The sequence below is a fragment of the Leptonotus elevatus genome, chromosome 14 (assembly GCF_054856555.1).
Source record: "Leptonotus elevatus isolate MCC_2025b chromosome 14, RoL_Lele_1.0, whole genome shotgun sequence".
NCBI classification, from domain to species: Eukaryota; Metazoa; Chordata; class Actinopteri; order Syngnathiformes; family Syngnathidae; genus Leptonotus; species Leptonotus elevatus.
This window is the reverse complement of record NC_141252.1, coordinates 921,591-943,599: the sequence shown is the minus strand read 5'-3', so window position 1 is coordinate 943,599 and position 22,009 is coordinate 921,591. Positions and strand designations below refer to the sequence as shown.

General features: G+C 40.4%; 1 protein-coding gene across 7 annotated transcripts in view; it reads left to right on the top strand.

The window, feature by feature from the left end:
• The first annotated feature begins 5,908 nt into the window (after positions 1-5,908).
• Positions 5,909-22,009, top strand: part of smoc1 (SPARC related modular calcium binding 1) — a 32,149-nt gene continuing 16,048 nt past the window's right edge. For 3 of the 7 annotated variants that reach the window (XM_086095726.1, XM_086095719.1, XM_086095725.1), the window contains exons 1-7: positions 5,909-6,226; positions 13,749-13,914; positions 14,091-14,198; positions 17,038-17,150; positions 17,235-17,334; positions 19,494-19,544; positions 21,172-21,219. In XM_086095726.1, coding sequence (XP_085951852.1) covers positions 6,101-6,226; positions 13,749-13,914; positions 14,091-14,198; positions 17,038-17,150; positions 17,235-17,334; positions 19,494-19,544; positions 21,172-21,219 — 712 coding nt within the window. In that variant the 5' untranslated portion in view covers positions 5,909-6,100. The remainder of the gene's footprint in view (positions 6,227-13,748; positions 13,915-14,090; positions 14,199-17,037; positions 17,151-17,234; positions 17,335-19,493; positions 19,545-21,171; positions 21,220-22,009) is intronic. The other 4 variants (XM_086095721.1, XM_086095720.1, XM_086095723.1 and 1 more) reach the window with 3 other exon arrangements.

The following is a 22,009-nucleotide window of genomic DNA, read 5'->3' as shown; positions in this document are numbered from 1 at the left end:
ACAAACTTCAGCTGGAAGTGCCATAAAACAGCTTGAAGTCTCTTTGAAATGTTCACTATCTGTCTATCCTTTTTGTTATCTATCTAATCTACCTGGTCTTTCTGTCTAACAGTACTATGTTTAGTTAAATATTTCCGATTGTAATATACGTCCAAAGTAAATGAATAATAAACATAGCAATAGTCGTAAATGCGCTGCGTATTCTCTAGCGAGCCCTTCATGGTGACCCACTAAACTTTGTGACAAACCGAGGGGAACAGTGCCACTTTAATTGAGTTTTATCGGCGACAGAGAAGGTGGTGGTTGGCTTGTTACCAAGGCTGAGTGGTGGGGGTCAGGTCAAGTTTTGTGTTGTTGTTATTGTTGTTGTTTTTGGAAGCCTGGACCGGCGGGTTCACGCAGAGGTGAACTCAAAACCTATCTTAGCGAGTAGCATTCAATACAGGGTAGTTAGCGGAGCGACTACAGTAACTTTGGGTGTAACCACAGATATTTATAGAAAACTAGGTACGTCGCCGCTTAGCAGCCTGCTAAATGATGTTCCTATGTGGCGGCCACCTTGGTGGGGGCGACGTTCCCAACAAAGGCAATGCAAATACATCTGAAAATAAATCAGAACTTGCTTATTTCTCAACCGGTTTTCACGACATTGACTTTATTGTCATTGTCAAATGAAAAGCCTCTTTTTTTTTTTTTATTAGTTTTCTCTTTATAAAATTACATAGCATTTGATAACTAAAAATGAGAGAGGTTTTCTCCAAACAATTTCACATATTTTGTTATTTTGGTCTAGAACATCTCCGATGTGGAAATTCGTCAAAGTACGAGGCCAAAATGGCTCCTTAAAACCAAAATGGCTGACTTTCTGTTCCATTTCATGTATGGGTCCTTGAGACTTTTTTGTGTGTCTTTCTTGTCATAACAAACAAGTCCACCAAATTTGTGTTGATAGGTGAAACTGGTGTGTGTGAGGGGGGGGGGTATTTTTTTCTAATTTTCCGGGGGTCTCCACACCCCCTATTTTGCAAATCGTTATCATGATCAAACTCTGATACCATCGGCAAAATAAAATTCACAATTTCATGTTGCCTACCAATCAAGGAAGGAAGTGCAAGCTATGGAATTCTCCCAAAATGGCTGCCACAAACCAAAATGGATGACTTGAAACTTTTTCATGTGTCCTGTTATGACCGACGTGTCCACCAATGTCGTTCCACATTTTCCGCAGGCCAACATGATATTTTTGTTACTTTTCTATAATCCTTTTCATGCAAATAAGCACAACAACAACAAAAACAAAAACGATTTAAAACAGTGTAATATGCATGCCGGGCCAATAGGTGGCGGTGTCAAGAATTACGATGTAACTCTAAGCATCTTTGGACAGTTCTGATGACATTTTTGTAAGATATTTTCCTAAAAGCAGTGTACTCATTAATTACTAGAAAAGCGTCATTTGGAGGAGGAATTTATTTATTCTTTTAATTGCGATGTATACTCAATTACGTCCTCCATTTTACCTCAAAGCGAGCACTGCTTGTGTCCGTTTTCCGTTACAGAATGTCCACTAAATTCTGAGTGCAGGTGTTCAGCTTCACAAATGCAGCTTTTAAGCACTGAAAAGGGCCAACGGGTCAACCTTTATTTACCCCCCGCCCCCGCCCACCCCTCACGCCTTTCAGTCCCCCCCCCCCCCCCCCCCCACCACTCGACCCGCACTCTTTGTCCCTGTAGATGTTTTCTACTTGTTGGCCGTGACGGTTCAGCAGCTTGTGGAAAGCCTCGGCCGAGGCCTCGTAATTAGAGCTATTGAGCTGCTGGAATTGGCACAATTAGGGTCAGCATGAATGATTGCAAGCAGCGGCAAGGGTGGGGGGGGGGGTTGGGTGGCAGTCAGGCCTACGGGGGGGGGGAGACAGTTTGGAGATCCTTTAATGAGGCGAAAAAAAGAAAATCATGTGGATTTTTTTGGGTTGTGGGATGGGAAAGACAAGAATCCTTTTAGTCTATGGATGATCGCCTTCCTCAATCCGAACCTCGACTATGAAGGACAGCAAGTACGTTTTTTGATGAACTGAAGACAAAGCATCACCAATATTTTTGTTTGGAGGAAGGTTAAGACAAGATTTGGTCTTGAGACGCTCCCTCTCCTCTGTTCAAACCGCCCGTGCTCGAGAAGGATCCAGGGAAAAGACCAGGGGGGGGTTGCAGGTCAGTTTGGAGTTTTATTGATGAACCCAGGAACCAAAATCATCTGGATTTTTGGTTGTTAGACAAGTAAAACAAGAGCCCTTATTCAAAGAATGCCCCCCTTGCTTAATCCGAACCATCGCCATGCCAACCAGTCCCCACCTGGTGCCAGCAGGATCCGGCGGGAGAGCAAGAAATGCAGGCGAGACAGAAGACAGTAGAAATCTTTGTTGTAGGTGGTGAAGACAAGAGTCCTTAGTCTAGGGCAGGGTTCGCCAATTCCGGTCCTCGAGGCCCGGAGTTCTGCAGGTTTTAGGTGTTTCCGCCTACCAACACACCTGATATTAAAGATCAGGATCGTTATCAGGCATGCTGATTATATGAATCAGCTGTGCTCGTGGGCGGAAACATCTAAAACCTGCAGGACTTCAGACCTCGAGGACCGCAATTGGTGAACCCTGGTCTAGGGCGTAGGTGTCAAACTCCGGTCCTCGAGGTCCGCAGTCCTGCAGGGACTGTTTCCCTCTTCCAACACAAGCTGATTCCAATCAACAGGATCGTTATCAGGCTTATGCAGAGCTTGCTGATGAGCTGATCATATAACAGCTGTGTTGGAGAAGGGAGACATCCAAAACATGCGGGACTGCGGCCCTCGAGAACCGGAGTTTGACACCTATGGTTCTCAACCCCGGTCTTCGAGTACCCCTATCCAGCCTGTTTTCCGCGTATCCCTCAGCCAACACAGCTGAGGATCGTTATCAGGCTTCATGCAGAGCTTGCGCATTAGCTGATTGTTTGAAACACCTGTGTTGGCTTAGGGAGACATGGAAAACAGGCTGGATAGTGGTACTCGAGGACTGCGGTTGAGAACCACTGGTCTAGCGATTCTCCCCTTCTTCTGTTGAAACCGCCCATTTCACTAGTGTCCAGTTAGAGACCAGTAAAGGGGGTGCCAGATCCAAACCGTGTGGACTAAGGATCTTTAGTCTATGGATTCACTCCATCCAGGATCCAGGGGGAGGCTAGGTAAGGGGTTGCAGGACAGTTTGGAGTTTGGAAAATCAGTCTCGTTTGCCCCAGGTTCCAGAGGGCGTGGGTGATTCCGGTTGAGGAACGGTAGTATCCCTAGATCTAGACCATAGGTGTCAAACTCCGGTCCTGGAGGGCAGCAGTCCTGCAGGTTTTGGATGTTTCCGTTCTCCAACACAGCTGATTATATGATCAGCTCATCAGCAAGCTCTGCATAAGCCTGATAACGACCCCGCTGATTGGAATCAGCTTGCGTTGGAAGAGGGAAACCTCCAAAACCTGCATGACTGCGGCAACTCCAGGACCGGAGTTTGACACCTATGGTCCAGATCTAGGGATACTACCGTTCCTCACCCGGAATCACCCACGCCCTCTGGAACCCGGGGCAAACGAGACCGTATGGAGGCTTTTTGATTAAATAAAGACAAAGCATCTGGATTTGTGGTTGTGACAATTAAGACAAGAATCCTCATTTGAGGGATTCTGCCGGTCTGAAGCCCTGCTATGCCTCCCGGCCCCTACCTGGTGGCAGGGTTAGAGTGTAGAGACATTCTGGTACGTGAGGATGAGTGTGGGCCAACCGGAGTGTCTGAAGGAATGTTAACGAGATCACCTTAAGTGATCCCCCTTACAGTCCGCCGCCCCGGCCCCCACGGCGATCGAAGTTTGCTGGGTGTAAAGCTGTTGTCGGCAAAGCACCACTTGAGGCTAAAAACAAAAGTGCGGCATTGGAAGGGGTAGCGGGAGGCGCGGGAGGCGCGGGAGGCGCGGGTGTGAACTATTGCACCAGCCGGCGTCAGCACACGGGCCTGCACCTGCGCCGCGCTATTCACCGCCATGTTTACACACTGTCAACCGCAATTATCAACCCCCGCAGGGAGGGGACGAGGGCGCCCGACCCTCCGCGGGGCCCCCGCGCCCATCCCGGGGCCCTTATGGATGCCCAATTGAGCGTAGTGCTCGGCTGATTGAATTAACAGCTCCGTCTCGGCATGGGACCGCCGGGGAGGGTAAAAGGAGGGAGTTGGGCGAGGGGAGGGGTTTGTTAGTGTTTGGAGAAAGGGTCAAAAGGGGGGAATTGTTGAAAGTGTCCAGCAAAGCTTTCTGTTGGCAAAGCAAAGCTGGAAATGTGAACTGGGGGCAAGCAGAGGTCTCATTCTTCACAGGACCAGTCAGGTCCACAGACAACGCTGGGTGCCATCTTGGCGACGACGCTCGTTTAGAACCGTGTTTTGGGCGATGGCGTGTATCACCGCATGCCACATGACAAAAAATGGCGGATAAGAGAATTTCAATTTTTCAGCCATTCAAAATTTAATTTTACAGCGGGCGTATCGCCAAACACGACTAACACAAAAAAAAACGTTGGCCAGGTTTCACTTAAAAATGGCGGATCTAACTTGGTGTCGGGGTGTTATTATGCAAATGAGCCGAATTATGATGATACATTCGAGGAAATGGGCAGCTCACGAAAGATTTACTTGACCAAAGAAGTTATTCAATGGGTTAAAAAACGCTCAGCAAAAAAATCCAGCATACATCTGTGACACTTCTTTGGCTACGCGAAGTAGTGAGCTCTCGCCCCCCCCCCCCCCCCAAAAAAAAAGTACCTGCGTGCAATCCAAAATGCTTTTTAAGCCTCCGAACCAAATAAACAGATCTATTTTAATGTCTCCTTTATTTATTTTCCCGCGTGGAGCTTCGCTGTGTTTATGTCACACGATAGCCGACGTTTAAACAACAATCAGTTAAAAATGTCTTTCATGGCCGACGCTGACATGTTTGCTCTTCAACCGCAACAGAGACACTCGGAGCGGACCTCCGCCAAGGTGTGACTTGCTGGATCAGCACCAAATTGAACAACTGTATTGTTTTCAGTTATATAAAACAATTCTTCAACATTATTTTTTTTCCACACAAAAATCATATTTCAGATTTCAATTGAGTTTTCCTCCCCTCTTTGTTTATCGAAAAAAAGCGCTTAATTTATAAACTTGCTAGCCGTGTCAATCGTAGGTTAGCTTAGCAATTAGCATGTCTTCTCGCCTCGTCAGAATAATACTTGTAGTCAGAAATGTAGTTTATTTTGCCACCACAGAGGCGATGATTACTGACTTGATCGTGATTCTGCAACATGTTTAGCCGCAGCTAACGCTCATTGCTAGCTAGCATAATCAATGAATGTGAATATTTTCTAAATGTATTTGTATTTATTCATGCCAAAAAAATGGGGAACGTTTGGAATTACTGTTGTGTATAGCTTTTTAAGTCACAAATTCAGTTGTCTGGCCCACTTTAAATCAAGATAAAATGAGTTTGACACCCCCGTAATTAGCAGTACAATCTTGCCAAATGCTAAAACGGATGCTCTCTTGTTCTGACCACACTGGTACTCATTTATGCTTTGATAAGAAATTTATTATATTATAAATGATGTATCTCGTTGACATACTACTGGCTAAACCTTACACTAACCAAAACGTTAACATAAAACATGAGTTTTTGTGTGTGTGTTTTTTTTTACTCAAAATGGCTGTTCATCACTTAAATCATACAGACAGAAATGTTGAGTGAGGCGTGGCTTCGACCCAAACCTGCCGCCGCCCATTGGTCGAACGGGAACGTCAATCACTCGCCGGGCTCCTTTTTTTTTTTTTTTTTTAAAGAAAGGAGGCAATGAAAACTCGGCGGCGAGGTGGGCGGGTGCGCAGACAAAGTCAACCTGTGGGGGGACACAAGCGCTCCGGACTCGGCACACACAAGAGCTGTGGCGGCCACGGTCGTCCGCGCGTGCCACTATTATGTGACTGCTGACGCGAGCAAGACGACGACGACGACGACGACGACGACGACGACGAAGGTTTTTGAGAGCGCCGCTGCCATGTTGTCTTCGCGCATTGTTGTTGTTTTTGTGGCGGCGACCTGTTGCTGTCACCTGATGGTGCCACTGCTGCTCCTGTGCTACCTGCCTCACGTCCACGCCGGACACAACAAGCCTGCCAACAGGGTGAGTTCCGTCATCCCGTCAGGTGCAATTGTTGACATTTGACAGTGTTAGAAATATCTGAAATGTCATTGTTTAATCTTGAAGTGTGATGACTTTTTCCAAAAGTGATGTACATCCCTCAAGAGGAAATGCAATGGATATTTACGGAACCAAAATTAGGCACAAGGTGGCACACAAGAAGAGATGTCTGAGTTTCCACAGAAACGTGCACCTGTTGTTCAATATTACACTTTAGAGACCAATTAACTCATTCACTGCCATTGACGGCTATAGACGTCAAAAAATCATTTGATCTATTTTTTATTAGTTTAACATTTCCCCCCCCCACTTTTGTTAACAAGAGTATGAAAACCTAGAAATGTTTTTATTGTACATTTAGAACAGATATACAATTTGTGATTAATCGTGGGTTGTGAAGTCATGCAATTAATTACAATTAAAAATTGTAATCACCTGACGCCTCTAATTTTTAATATTTTTTTATCGCGTCAGGCGGTTAATTTTTTAAAATTGTAATTAATCGCATGACTTCAATAGTTAACTCACGATTAATCACACATTTTATATCTGTTTAAAATGTAAAAAAAATGTTTCTAGGTTTTCATACTCTTAACAAAAGTGGAAAAAAATGTTAAACTACTAGAAAGAGTTTAAATGATTTTTGGACGTCTATAGCCGTAAATGGCAGTGATTGAGTTAATAGAGCACAAGAATGATTATGCATAAATAGGACATCACATTTTTCAGACAATAGCTATTTTTAATCCAAAAACAACTGCCATTTACGGCTATAGACGTCAAAAATTCATTTGAACTATTTCTATGAGTTTCACATTTTCCCCCACTTTTGTTAACATGAATATGAAAACCTAGATTTTTTTTATTTTATTAGAACATATATAAAATCTGTGATTAATTGTGAGTTAACTAGTGAGGTCATGCGATTAATTACAATTTAAAATTGTAATCGCCTGACGCCACAAATTTTTTTATAATCTTTTCCTTATAAAAAAAAAGATGATTAAAAAATATATATATATATTTAAAAAGAAAAGATTATTTAAAAAACTAGTTAACTCACGATTAATCACAAATTTTATATCTGTTCTAAATGTAAAAAAATAAAAAATCTAGGCTTTCATACTCTTGTTAACAAAAATGGAAAAATATGTTAAACTAATAAGAAATAGTTCAAATGGATTTTGACGTCTATAGCTGTCAATGGCAGTGAATGAGTTAAAAATAAACCATTTTCATTTAATAATGTTAGTTAGGCAAATTTGGAAAACTTCATAATTTGATAGACAATTATTGTGAGGATATTTTTCACCCTCGTCTGGTCAAAATTGAAAATGGACAATATGTAAGAATAAAAGAGACAGTCAGAGTACCAGAACTACATAAGTACCGTGATATTTCACCATAAAACGCATCTTTTCACTACCAGTATTTTTAAGACCGCTATGCGAAATTCACCCGATAGCAAACCATTCTTCGAACAACATAACTTGCTTTGTTTGCATTTTGTGAGTTGTAACACTGCAGTGCGGCATATGACCGTACGCGTGCTAAAGACATGTAGCACAATCCTCAAATGCAATAAAAATCAAGAAATGCTAATTATTTTCTGGAGCTTGGCTGCGACCTCCCATCTTGCAAGACGCTATGGAACACGAGGTGAGACCGGCCGGAAAACATGGACACGGCTCCGCAAATGTCAGCAAAATGCATTCGTTCTGAACAATCTGCACATTTTTGTAACAGCGTTTTATATCCTGCAGGTTTTATTCTCTTTTCGGTTTTGGATTGGATGCTGAATCATTTTGCTGAATAATCACCAGTGCTTTATTGCGTTGGTTCGACAATGTAATAGTTGTGGTCAACTATCATACTTGTCACACACTGGAGCAATTTCACAACACATGTATAAAAAATAATAATAAAAAAAAGTCACTCGGGCGCACGTAGCACTTGTGTAACGGCCTCTCTATCTGCCGGCCTCCAAGCATAATAATAATGATAATATGATAATAATAGTACAAGTTGGCTGATTAAGTTGCGGTTGGCGGCTATTTAAGGGCACTTGAATGCATCATTTGCCTCTTGGAAGATTCCCAAATAAAAAGGGAAAGGCAACACTCCTCTCCTGTGATGCAATCGGTGCCCGGAATTTCCCCCTCAAGCGGGATAACGGGAAGTTTAAGAAAGCCTTACATGGTTTATGACTTGCGAGTTGCCGAGTGACTGGCTAATAGACGGCGCCGTAAACGTGACAGGACAAAACAAAACAAAGTGCAAATAAACAAGAGCCGTGAACGCATACCCTCGTTTTTTTTGGGGTGGGGGAGTGCAGCAGGGCCGATGTTTTATTGGCATGAGGTAAATGGCGACAGGTGTGTGGATGCAGGTACGCCTTGAGGGAAAGTCTGCTTATGTGGGATGTCGGCATTTTGAGAGGTTGACTTACAACATATTTTTTTTCTCATAGGAAGTGATATAAACACAAACAAGCTCTCCCGGCGTCCAATTATCGGCGTCATAAAACCACAGACAATTTCAACATTGTTAAGTGTAAATACAAATGTACAAATTAGTCAACAGCTGTTTATAGTAAAAAAAAAAAAAAAGGCAGTAAAGCCTTTATGGACAAATGTGCAGTTCGTCCATGAGTCAGATGTGGCTCATCTTACGTAAATATTTTTTAATATTGCTAAATATATGATATAGATATATATTAGTGGCATAACAAAATTATTTGAATCGGGAAATCGGTTTAAAATATATGGAGATAACGTATTGAATCGTCTTTTATTGTTTATTCCCGAACTGATCCCTAACCACATCGAATCGAATCAAAATTAGAGCTGTTGAAATTAATCGATTATCGAAATAACCGACAACTATCTTAATAATCGAGTAATCGTTTGGAGCCTCTTTTTTTATTATTTAAAATTGTCCAAATCTTCTGATTTCAGCATATCAACAGTAATTGTTGATTTCTGTAGTCCTTCATGAAAGAAGACTATCTTATGTGCTTACTCAAAATAAGACATTTACAAACATCTGTTTTTACTTTAGAAAACAATGACCGAACCGGTAACATAGTACAACATCACCCCCCCCCCCCACCCATAAAAAAAAAAATCACTACACGAATACAAAGTACGAAAAAAAACACCAATCACTGGGTAAGTAATGCACTTTAATGCAAAATTATAATGAATCCGGTGAATCGATTGAATAATCAATAGATTAATCGATTCTAAAAATAGTCGACAGTGACATCAAATCGTTCCACTTTAAAACAAATCGTCCTCGAATTGTATCGCAGTAGGAATAGTCAGCCTCATTGCCTAAAAACTCGTAATTAAAATCGTAATTAATCGCATGACTTCAATAGTTAACTCACGATTAATCGCAAATCTTAAATCTGTTCTAAATGTACGATTGAAATAGTTTTCATACTCCAGCTAACATAAAAGTGTAAAAAATATTAAACTATAATAGAAATATGGCTGCATCTTTAAGTCAATGATAGTCATTTCATAATAGTTGAAAATTGAGTTAAAGTTAACGAGTGCGATATTGATTTGTGTTGGTCATTTTTCTGCCACTAGATGGCATAATCCCAATTGCAAGATGGCGACAGCTCAGTGCATTTTTCTTTTCATATTAAGAGCTATGTGATCCTTAACATGAAGTAACGAGTGAAATTCTGCACATTTTTAAAATTGTAAAATACTACTTGACCCCGGTCTCCACAAATATATGCATTATTATTAAATGTATTACTGCTAAATTTTGACGTGAACGTGACCTGAATTACCCCCAGTACAGGCTTTCCAAGTAAGGGGCGGTCATTAATCGCGCATTAAAAAAATTAGTGTCGTTAAAGAAACTTTAACTTAACTCAAAATTAACGTACTCATTTCGACAACCCAACTAAAAACCAAATCCTTGTGTCATAACGTGATGAAGAGCTGCTTTAACTAGCGACATCATCATCAACCTTAGTGTAAATCAATCAAATGTATTTGACACCGCTTTTTTACTCCTAGTGATGCTATTAAGTGGTGGAAATACTCAAAGACGTACAAATCATAACGTCTACATTCCGCAAAATGCCAACGGATCATTTCATCCTGGTGGAGGCGCGCGCTCCAAAGCACACGCGCGCGCCTTTTACGAGCCAAAAGCTCTCATTAGGAATGCCGGGGCTCCACTTTTTGGGGGGCTTTTACGGGCCATTGACAGATGTCCTGGACGTCGACGCCATCAGCGACCAATCACACATGAGTTCACCCTCGGAAAATGCCTTTTCATGCTCAATTGTCTGCCGTTCCAATCAGGATAATGAAAGCCAGATCTGACATTTGCCTCTCCTGGCGCTGGAAGCTTCTCCGGGCTCGGCTCGTTGCGCGAGCGCTACTAAAGGGTCCAAACACTGAGAACTATGTAGTATTCAATTATGGTGGTATATTAACTCATTCACTGCCATTGACGGCTATAGACGTCAAATTCTATTTAAATATTTATTTATTTATTGTACATTTAGATAAGATATTAAAAATGGTGAGTTTAGTGAAGACATGCGATTAATTACAATTACAAATTTTAATCGCCTGACGCCCCTAATTTTTAGTAAACTTATCTTTTTTTAATCTTTTTTTTTTTTAAGGAAAAAAATTGTGAAGTCAATTAATTACAATTAAAAAATGTAATCGCCTGACGCCCCTAATTTTTAATAATCTTTTCTTTTCTTTTTTAAAAAAAAAGGAAAAAAATTGTGAAGTCATGCGGTTAATTACAATAAAAAAAATTGAATCGCCTGACCACCCTAATTTTTAATAATCTCTAATTATTATTTTTTTTTAAAGAAAAGATTATTAAAAATTAGGGCCGTCAGGTGATTACATTTTTTAATCGTAATTAATTCCACTTTTATCACTCAAAAGAACGTCTCCACGCTGAAAAAACAACAACTTTTATTGGAATAACTTGATGGTGACTTTTTCCTTCTACTCTCTAATGTGGCTACAACTTAACAGTGTATCAGACCGCGTGGAACCACACTGCCCCTCAGTGGCCAAACCGGGTACAACATAAACAGCGCTCCAAATAAAGGCACACACAGATAAAGGCAAGACAGTATAAAATAACTTAACTAAAATCGATTTTTTTAAATTGATTCTGAATCGTACTAAATGAGAATGGCGATTCTGACGAGAATCCAATTTTTTGGGGCACACCCCTGATAAACATGCCTACCAAAATTCATGTGTAGTGAAACTGTCTTCAGGGGCTTCTTGAGACTTTTTTTGTGGGTCTTCACATGATAGACATGTCCAACAAATGTTATGTTTCTCATGACTTAAACATTTTTTTTTTGTTTGTTTATTCCATTCTGGGGCTGGTGCTCGCCCTCCCAACCAAACGTAAAGTTCTTTACCAGGACCAACTCGCCTGCAGAATTTGGCGAGTTTCATGAATATGGAAAAGCCCTTTTAAAGATGGTTTTTGAACAATGTGTGTGGAACTTGAGTGACTCATGGGTCTATATTCAGTGTGTTAAGTCAAGCAGGCCTGTGGGGAAGTCACGTGTATTTCACTGACTAACACCCAACCTTGAAACCTTTCTTTAAATATTCAACCAAAACGAGATCCTCGTAAGATTCGGGTCAGTTCCGCGGGTGGCGGGGACCGTATGACTAAGCTGCGACGCTTACGTGGGAGACTTTGGTTTATTTCCATTTAATGGCGTCTCAAAAATGAGATGAAATGGGTTTTTTTTTAATCCTGGTGTAGGTAGAAGAAGAGCTGCGTCCATTAAAGCGCTGAGTCAGGCGGCTCAGTCGCTGTGTGTGGGCAGGGTCCAGACTTTGTGGCTCGTAAGTTTACGGCAACTGGGTTTTGACTTTTGGCTTTTCCGCCTTAATGAAAAGCGCTTTAATATCCTCTCCTGATTCACCGGCTGATGATGCAGCATCAGGAGCAACCGGACTCGGCATCTAACGCACCATAACGATGATATCGGCTGATAATGATGCTCGGCATTGTTTTGGTGTTTTGTTTTGATTGCTTTGTTGTATGTCGTTGCGTTTTTGCTCCATGTTTTAAAGGGCTCCATAAGTATAGTTGATTTGAGTTCCAGCACAGAAACAAAAAGAAGTTGCGCTTTTGACAAAAAGACAAACTATTTATCAGGGGTGTGCCCAAAAAATCGATTCTCATTTAGTACGATTCAGAATCGATTTTAAATGTCCCAAAATCGATTTTATGTAAATTATTCTTTACTGTCTCGCCTTTTGTCTGTGTGTGCCTTTATTCGGAGCGCTGTTCATGTTGTACCCGGTTTAACCACTGAGGGGCAGTGTGGTTCCACGCGGTCTGATACACGGTTAAGTTGTAGCCACATTAGAGAGTAGAAGGAAAAAGTCACCATCAAGTTATTACAATAAAAGTTTTTTTTTGTTTTTTTTCCAGCGTGGAGCGAGTAGCGCGCTAGCATTAGCGAGTCAGACTGGAGTAGATCATTACAATTCCTTCCACATCTATAGATTGAAGCAAAAATCATTGTCAATCAAATCATTTTGAAAATAAAAATAAAAAATCGAATTGCAGACCCCAAAATCGGAATCAAATCGAATCGTGAGACAGTCAAAGATTCCCACCCCTACTATTTATGTTGGACTTTACTAAACAGATAACATTTAAGCTGTTACATATTTAAATACATACAATATGTTTGTATTTACTGTACACATTCCTGACTAACAAACCTTTTACTATTGCACTCATGTCTGCATTGTTCGTTTCCTAAAAAGAAAACAGTGCTGCGTTTTTCGAAAAACAAAAGATATAAGATATTCTATATCAGTTTGATACATTTTTTTACATTACTGCCTACTCAAACTTCTTCTGCTGCACTTATCTGCATCCGTTGTTTCCTAAAGAGAAGATACTGTAAATGATTGTTTGCACTTTCCTAAAAAGAAAAGATTTAATAACCCTTTTTGAAATTTCATCATAGGATTTGATCTGATTTCTCAAATGTTATTATTATAATTATTATTGATTTTTTTTAAATAAAGTTTTTGCAAAGCCTTCGTCATCATTTATCCTGTGGGACGCTATTGGAATTGTTGTTTTAAAAAAAAGAAAAGTAAAATGACTTTGAAAGGGCAGTTTTTCAATTGTCACTCGTCTATGTGAATGTGAACAATGTTGCCTTCTAGGGTACGTACACATGACACTAAGCCACACCCCCATGATACAAGATGGCCAATCATAGTGCAGAGCAGAGATCTGATTAAATTAAATTCATAGTTTGAGGGGGTCAGGGTAAAACTATGCAGCTGTCCTCATAGCCTGTTAAGGGCTCTGGGTAGTTGCAAGAAATATGCTGTAAAAATATTCTATTTTCCCAATAGCATATCACAGACAAGTTATTAAGACCTCTGGGAATTCTTTTGAATTATGAGATAACCAAAATGTTTCCATTTGAATTTGCGTGTGGTTTCAGTGGCTGATTGGCGACAGAGACAACCACTGCGGCGGTTCCTGCACGCGACCGCAGGCCAAGCCGGTGTGCGGCTCGGATGGGCGGAGCTACGAGAACGGATGCGAGCTGCAGAGGGCGCGCTGCAAAGACAAGACCCTGACGCTGGCGCACCGCGGCCGCTGCCGAGGTGAACGCACATACAAGGAGATTTTGCACCTGGGGTTCCCGACAGAACGCTTTTGAAAAATAATTTCACTAGTAATAAAATGTATTTGTTCGTCCACTTTTGAGGTTGAGGTTGAGTTTGAGGCCTCCTGGCCACTGGGGGCAGTCATGTGCTAAGTGTCACGTTTTGGCCTTCAGGAAGAAACTGGGCGAAAGTCGAGCAGTCAGCGGTGGTGGCGGCGGTGGCGGCGGTGGCGGCGCTTCCACCGACACCCCCATCTGTGGGCAGAGACTCTGTGCAAACAGGTAAGCGCTGTACCCAGGAGAATATTGCAACCAATCACATTTGAGAAGAAAATCATTTCTGGAAAAGGCACCACAACAACTCTGGTGAATGGATTCATTAAATATTATGTAGCTAATGCTTAGATAAATAAACACAAAAATAAGGCAAAGAGCAAAACACCTGGGGAAAAATATTTGCGTTTACAATATTCTTTCTTAGTAAAAAAAAAAAAATTACAAATTTGCCAAACTGGTTGAAGAATAAACTTTATTATTTATTTAAAATAAAATATGAAATGACAAAAGCAATACAAACAAATTATGGACAAAAGGAAACAATTCCTTGAGAAAGATGCATTTCTTTATTCTTTTACAATAAATAAATTAAAACCTATATTTTAATTGCAAAAGTAAGTAATCAAAATTTTAATAACATTGAAAAAGCTCTCTTTATTTAGTATTTTTTAAAGCTAATTTTAACCGTTAGAAATGGGCCAAAACATGTTGAAAAATATATTTATTAAAAACAAATTGACTTAGAAAATAAATGCACGTGCAGCTTTGTTTAATACAGTAACGCAAATAAATACCTTCAAAAACATTGAATACATTAAAATGAATAAATGTAAAATGCATTTTGTAATTTTGGGGAAAATATTTGTTTATTTGTAAAAATTACAATAATTTTGTACAATATACATGTTTGTTTTATTTGAATCATTCCTTGCAACAAAAAAACAAAAATACCGTAAACAAAAGCTTTTGTAAAAATCAGCAGGACATATTAACTCATTCACTGCCATTGACGGCTATAAACGTCAAAAATTATTTTTTAACTATTTCTATTAGTTTCACACACTTTTGTTAACAAGAGTAAAAAAAAAGAACAGATATAAAATTTGTGATTAATCGTGAGTTAACTAGTGAAATCATGCGATTATTTCCAATTAAAAATTTTAGCCCCGAATTTTTAATCATCTTTTCTTTTCTTTTTCTTTTTTATTAATTCACTGCTATTCACGGCTATAAAAGTCAAAAATTAATTTGAACTATTTCAATTAGTTTAACATTTTTTTAAACTTTGTTAACAAGAGTAGGAAAACCTAGAAATGTTTTTAAATTCTACATTTAGAACAGATATCAAATTTGTGATTAATCGTGAGTTAACTAGTGAAATCATGCAATTAATTACGATAAAAATTTTAATCGCCTGAAGCCCCAATTATTTAATAATCTTTTTGTGTTTTAAAAAAAATGAATTTATGGCAGTGACTGAGTTAAAAAAAAAAAAAAACCTTGTTGGTATGGACATGGCCTAAGACAAAAGAATTCCAAATAAAAGTTCTTCTCTCTTAGAGTCTCAAGAAACAGACGTTAAATTCAAATGAACCTTTTACGATCTCGTTAGCTTGGGCAAAAAGAAAAAAAAAAGGGAAGTGAAAGACAAGATGTCTTTCATTTTCCACGTCTTAGCTGGCGTGTAATTTTTCACAGACCTCCATCACTCACTCGCTTCGCAGCGCAGATTGATCGGTGTGGAGTAAAAAGGTCGGAACTTGGCATCTGCTCACCCGCCGCTCTCCCTTCCCCACACCCCACCCCACCCCACCCGTGACCTTTAGGAAAACTGCACCTCGCACCAGATCCATTTTTGGTCAAGCCGCGTCGTCTTTCCCGACGGTAATAGGCAGTTTTGTTCCATAAAATCATGCGTGCGTGAAGGAAAGCTGGGCAAAGATCACACGTTCTCGCAGATGCCACGGCTCTGCTTTGTAGCAGCTTCGATTGGAGCCGGCAGCTCACGCTCCTCGCTGGACATTTTAAACACGAAGGAACCAAACAGGAAGTAGAAGCCTTTTTTTTTTTTTTTTTTTTTTTTTTTTTTTTTTTTAGAAGCCTACCAAAATGAAACCAGCGTTCGCGAAGGTGCAGTTTTATTCTCACTTTAGATGTCAAAATGGTTTTGTGGATCTCGGTCTTTCTTTTCTCTGTGGCAGATGGTCGGAATGACTTTGAAATGATATTGATTATGTTGTTTCTAACTTTTATTATTTCGGGCTCTTATTATTCCGTTGACTTTTTTTGCCATGCAATAACTCCCTGATAATACTGACACCGTTGAAATTACTTACAGCTTCGCAAAATTTTACGTTAAATCTAAACTTTTCCTCATTCATTTTCATTGGGAACTTTTATTAAGTCAAACTTTCCACGCCCACTTTACAATTTACAACTGATACTGCTCAGTGGCGCAGTTGGTAACGTGCACTGCCCAGTAACCAAGAGGTCGCAGGTTCGAATCCCATCTCCCACTGTACAAATATATCCTATGTATACCAACTGACTATCACATCAGGAAATGGATTATCAAATCACTGAAATGATTAGATGCATGTTTTAGCGGTCAGCATCAGATGACACTTTTCAAAATAAACACGCTATTAGCCATGATTTTGAACAAGTCAAGTTAGCCCAGTAGTTAGAGCACGGAGTACCTGGGCTCAAATCCCGCTTAGACTACATTTTTCTACTTAGTTACTTAAAAAGTTCGATAGCAACTGACCATCATATCAGGAAATGGATTATAATTTCACTGAAATGATAAAATGCAAAATGTTAGCTTTCAACATCAGATGACACTTTTCAAAATAATTACGCTATTAGCTATGATTTCGAATAAGTCACGGAGTACCTGGGTCCAAAACCCCGCTTGGACCACATTTGAGCACTTAAGTCATTTATCTTTCAGTTTACTTGATAAGCACATGCATTCAAATCTTAGCTTTCAGCTAATAGCGTCCCACTTCATTTCCGCAGAAATTGCACTTTGTCTGCTTTTTAAGATGGCATTTGGTTACAGATGAGGTCCAGTCCAAGTGTCGCGTGGAGCGGAGCCAGGCTTTGGAGCAAGCCCGGAGGCCGCAAGAGTCCATGTTCGTTCCGGAATGCAACGAGGATGGCTCCTTTGCGCAGGTGTGCGATGATGGCGCGACAATGTCGAAATGAAAGAATGATTTTGTTTCATGAGACGTATTGCAACTGTGGCCGCTCACGCAGGCGCAGTGTCACACTCTGACAGGCTACTGCTGGTGCGTCACCACCGACGGAAAACCGGTGAGCGGCTCCTCGGTGCACAACAGGACTCCGGTGTGTTCAGGTACTGCCGGGAATTAGTTGGCGGGGGTTGGAGAGACTCTTAAAAAAAAAAAAAAGTGACTAATATTACAGCAGAGTCACTTAGAGTTGTAGAACTGTAGAAGAAGAAGCAATATTTTTTTATTTGTGTCTGCACTATTATTACACTGCCTCCTGGTGGTCAAGGTTCGGAACACCAGAAGGAGCAGCACAATGAGTTGGATTGTAGCATCGAATTATAATAAATCATAAATCCCCATGTTTCCAGCTTTAAAAATTACCCAGAACTCTATTTTAGTGAATAAATAATCACTTTCAGACCAATTACTGGTAAATGAAGAGAATTGGAGAATTCCCCATTGCACACTTAACGAATGGCACGGATACTGAATTTGAATTTTCCCCCAAATTCCCAGGCTGCGCAACCACAAATCACTAACCTGGCTGCCTTGCTCTGCCCACACTCAACGACAAAAACTCATTCTTCGGTCTTTGCATCGCTGTAAACTGTTGTTACCAAAAGGCTTTTGGCGCACAATCTGCTCTTGGCTGGCTGCAAAGTCGCGCATTAGTACACGTGTATTTTGCGGACAAATGTGCACAGGTCTGGAGGTTTAAAAGACGTCCCTATCCCATTGTCCAGACATAGAAAGAATATGGGAGATTGTTGTCACATGTAGGACACAGCCAGTACTTACCAGAAATTCCAGCTGTCCCCCTCCATGTTGCTTTTGGCCTCCTTTTGCAGCCCTTCTGACTGTTTGTCCTCTCGCCTTTTCATCTCTTTTGATGGGACAGTCTTGACTGTGTTCCATGTAAAATAATGGTGATTGTTGTCACATTTAGGACAAAGGCAGGACTTGCCCAAAGTTACTCAAGCTCCTTTTAATGTCACCTTCAGATTGTTGTCACATGTCAAGCACCATGTCGCTGTAGGCCATTTATGCAGCCTCCTTGACCAGTTTATTTGAAATGGAATACCTTTTTTTGTGTTCCATGAAGAATACTGGAGATTGTTGATAGTAACCTCAATGACCATCTGCCGCGAAGAGGGTGATTGTTGTCCAATGTAGGAAACAGCTAGTATTAGCCAGAAATGACCACAGGTTTACTTACTGTATTTTCATCTGTCTTAAAGGGACTGTGTTCTGTGAAGAATATGGGAGATTGTTGTCACATGTAGGACCAAGCTGGTACTTGCCAGAAATTGCCATAACTTATTTAATGTTGCTGTTAGCCTCAGTTAGTAGCCTCTATGACCAGCTTTCATCCATTATAGGGAGACTGTCCTCACCGTAATCCTAGAAAAATACAAGAGATTGTTGTCCCATGTAGGTACGTAGCCAGTCGTTTTGTTAGCCTCTTGAATCGTCCTTTCATGCATTTTGGAGAGAGTGTTTTCAGTGTGTTTCTTGAAGTATATGGGAGACTGTTGTCCCATATCAATCCCTCCAGTATTTCGTGGCCATTTTTCTAAAAGTTGCAATTATTATTTTTGGTTCCTCAAACACTTTTTCTGCAAATTTTAAGAATTTCGCGGCCATTTTATATGATTGTTGCGGGCTAAAATGCCAGATTTCGCGGCCATTAAAAAAAAAAGTTGTAATAAATGTTGCAATTTTTGTTGTCGCTCAAAGATTTTTTCTGCAAATTTTAAGAATTTCACGGGCATTTTTTATGATTGTTGCAGGCTAAAATGCCCGATTTCGCAGCCAATTTTTCTAAAAGTTGCGATAGAAGTTGCAATTTTTGTTGTTGTTGCTCAAAGAATTTTTCTGCAAATTTTAAGAATTTCGCGGGCAGGTTTTATGGTTGTGGGCTAAAATGCACGATTTCACGGCCAGTTTTTGCAAAAGTTGCGATAAAAGTTGCAATTTTTTTGTTACATGATTGTTGTAGGCTAAAATGCCTGATTTTGTGGCCAATTTTTCTAAAATATGCAATTTTTTTTTGTCACTCAAAAATAAAATTTGGGAGTAAACTTTTTTTTTTTCTCCAAATATTAAGAATTTTGCAGGCAGTTTTTAATGATTGTTGCGGGCTATAATATTTAGTAAAATATAAAAGAAATCGCCATAATAGGGCACTGTAGAAACAAGACTTTAGTGGCGACCGCAAATGACATTCACCGACACGTACGTCATGTGACAGGCATCAATCATGTGCCGTATACGTTCGCAGGAAATTTCCATGAGTTTTTGGGAAGTCACACCGGGACGAGCGCATTGACAGGTAGTACATCTTCCGAAACAAATCGCGAATTTTCTTCTTTTTGTCCTGCTCTTTGCATCCACAAAGCATGTCGCCACCCGCATGACTGGGACCACAAACTCTACTTGATTTTCAGTGCATCGCCATTTTGGCTTTTCCCATTCGGCAGCATTGTGATGGGATAGTCCCTCAAAGTTTGGGGTGTAACACTGGCAAAAATTACAGTTTGGTACATACAGAGAAGGACCCTCGGTTTATGATGTTTTTAAATTGAAACCATAACTTTGAAATGACTTTTTCAGGGTTATGTAATCACGCTATTAAAAAAACGTTTCTGTTTTGGGGAGTGCAGTATCGGTTGTTTGTCATCTTTTTAGGTAAGAAACCGTCAGAAATGTCATGAAACACAAATTTTACGTTGGTGTGATGCAATTTCAAACGGTTTAATGATTTTGACCTGAAGTGTAAAGATCAAGCCTTGCCAAAAATAGTGAAAATCCGGGAATAACTGACGACCCTCCTAAAAAGGTGGTGCACGTAAGTGGTGCGCCGGTGCGACTGGAAATTCAATATTGTGCTCCAGTTCAAGTCTGTCACTGTACTTTTGTGCACTAAAAATAGGTCAGGCCAGCCTTAATTTGAAATCAAGTGTGTGTTAACATGGCGGCCACGTTGGAAGGGGCGACTTTCCCATCAAAACAATGTGTGGACAGATGTGGCGACCATGTTTGCAGGGGAGAGCGTCCCTTCAAATGTAATGGAGCATAGACGTTAGCTTAGCATAGTGTGCGTTAACTTGGCGGCCATGTTGGAAGGGGCGACTTTCCCATCAAAACAATGTATGGACAGATATGGCGGCCATGTTTGCAGGGGAGAGCGAGCGTCCCTTCAAATGTAATGGAGCATAGACGTTAGCTTAGCATCTTGGTACGCAGCTAGTCAAAATTAGCATGTCATTTCAACTTATTTATATATATGGTTGTTGTTTTTACCAGCATAAATAGAGTACACGTCTCTCGATGGTGCTATTTTTGGTATAGTACACAGTTTTTTTTTGTGTTTTTTTTTAGTAAAGCCCTTATCTATGACATCTATTCGGAACGGAAATGCTAAGATTTTAGCTAATTTACGTAACAAGATTGCACGCCAATACCCCCCCCTTCACCCACAAACACCAACAAGATAAGCTTTGAATCAACTTTTCAAACTGTTTCAAGCGTGTAAAAAAAAAATTCTAAAAAATATTTCTATACAATGATTTTGTACTGTACTGGGCATTTTCAGACTTTGAAAAAAGTAAAAAAAAAAAATAATTTTGTACTGTATTAGTTTTTTTTAGGCTACAATAAAAGTACTTGCACAGATGACCCTCTTCCCCTAATTAGTATGTTAAATCGAGGGTTCCACTGTATGTATCGTACCGAAAAATCTGTACCGTTCCACTCCTGTCCTCAACTTTACTGCACAGTCTTCACAGAATGTTCTTGTAACCATTCAGGTTGTTTCGTTTGCTTGTGGCCCGTTTGAACTCAGGATCAATCTTTCATGGCCTGCGAAAGGACTCCAAATACTCGTGTTTACTTGCAGGAACGTTGTCGTCGTTGCTGACCTTTTCTGCTTTGCACACGTTTGTGTTTTCGCTCCGCAGGGTCCGTGACCGACAGACCCCCCGGGCCGGCAAACACCGGTCGAAAAGGTGAGTTGAGCTCAAGAAATGTTTCATTAATTTATATTCAGTTGTGGTCAAATAACCAAAAGAAAGTGATAACTTTTTCCTCACGAAATTGCGGCAGTCCACTGGTCTGAGATCTGCCCTGTAGGCAGCGTGTCCGTGTGTTGATATCTTATAAGCTTCAAGGACCTTACATTTTTCATCCCAAAAATCTACAATGTATCAACTAAATCCAATGCAGGTTGTCTGTGCTTTGCTTTTGACTCAATTGCTTCCTAAAGGAATGTTCCAGATGCTCCAAAGCTGCACGTGGGTGAGTATTTTCCGGGGGGCGTTCAACGTTACGTAAGACGCACCCCGTCACTTTCATTTCACGACCTTGATATAATATTTTTTTAAAGCTCAAATTCTAGCGAATCCCTCAAAAGTAATCTGCAGAGCCAAAAAAATGTATCGTTGCCACAATTTAAGTCATGTTCAGTTGTAAATGACACCTTTATTTATTTTTTTAAGGTAAAAAAAAACATAGCCTGGAAATCCTGACTCACTCGCGGCTTTGCCGTAGAGTAAGTCTGGTCAACCCAATGATCTGAATATATGACGAGATAGCCGATAGCTCATACACGCCCGTGTAAGCCGTTGAAGTCACAGGGCGGCCATCTTGCTCCTCACATCTTGCGAACAGACTACTGTATAAATTATACGGAATATGTACAGATGAGACATATTCAGCTCGTAGGCAGTTAGTATAAGGCCGGCGGGCGGGGTGGTCACTATTTTTTTAACAAGTAAAAAATAAAAATAAATTAACAAA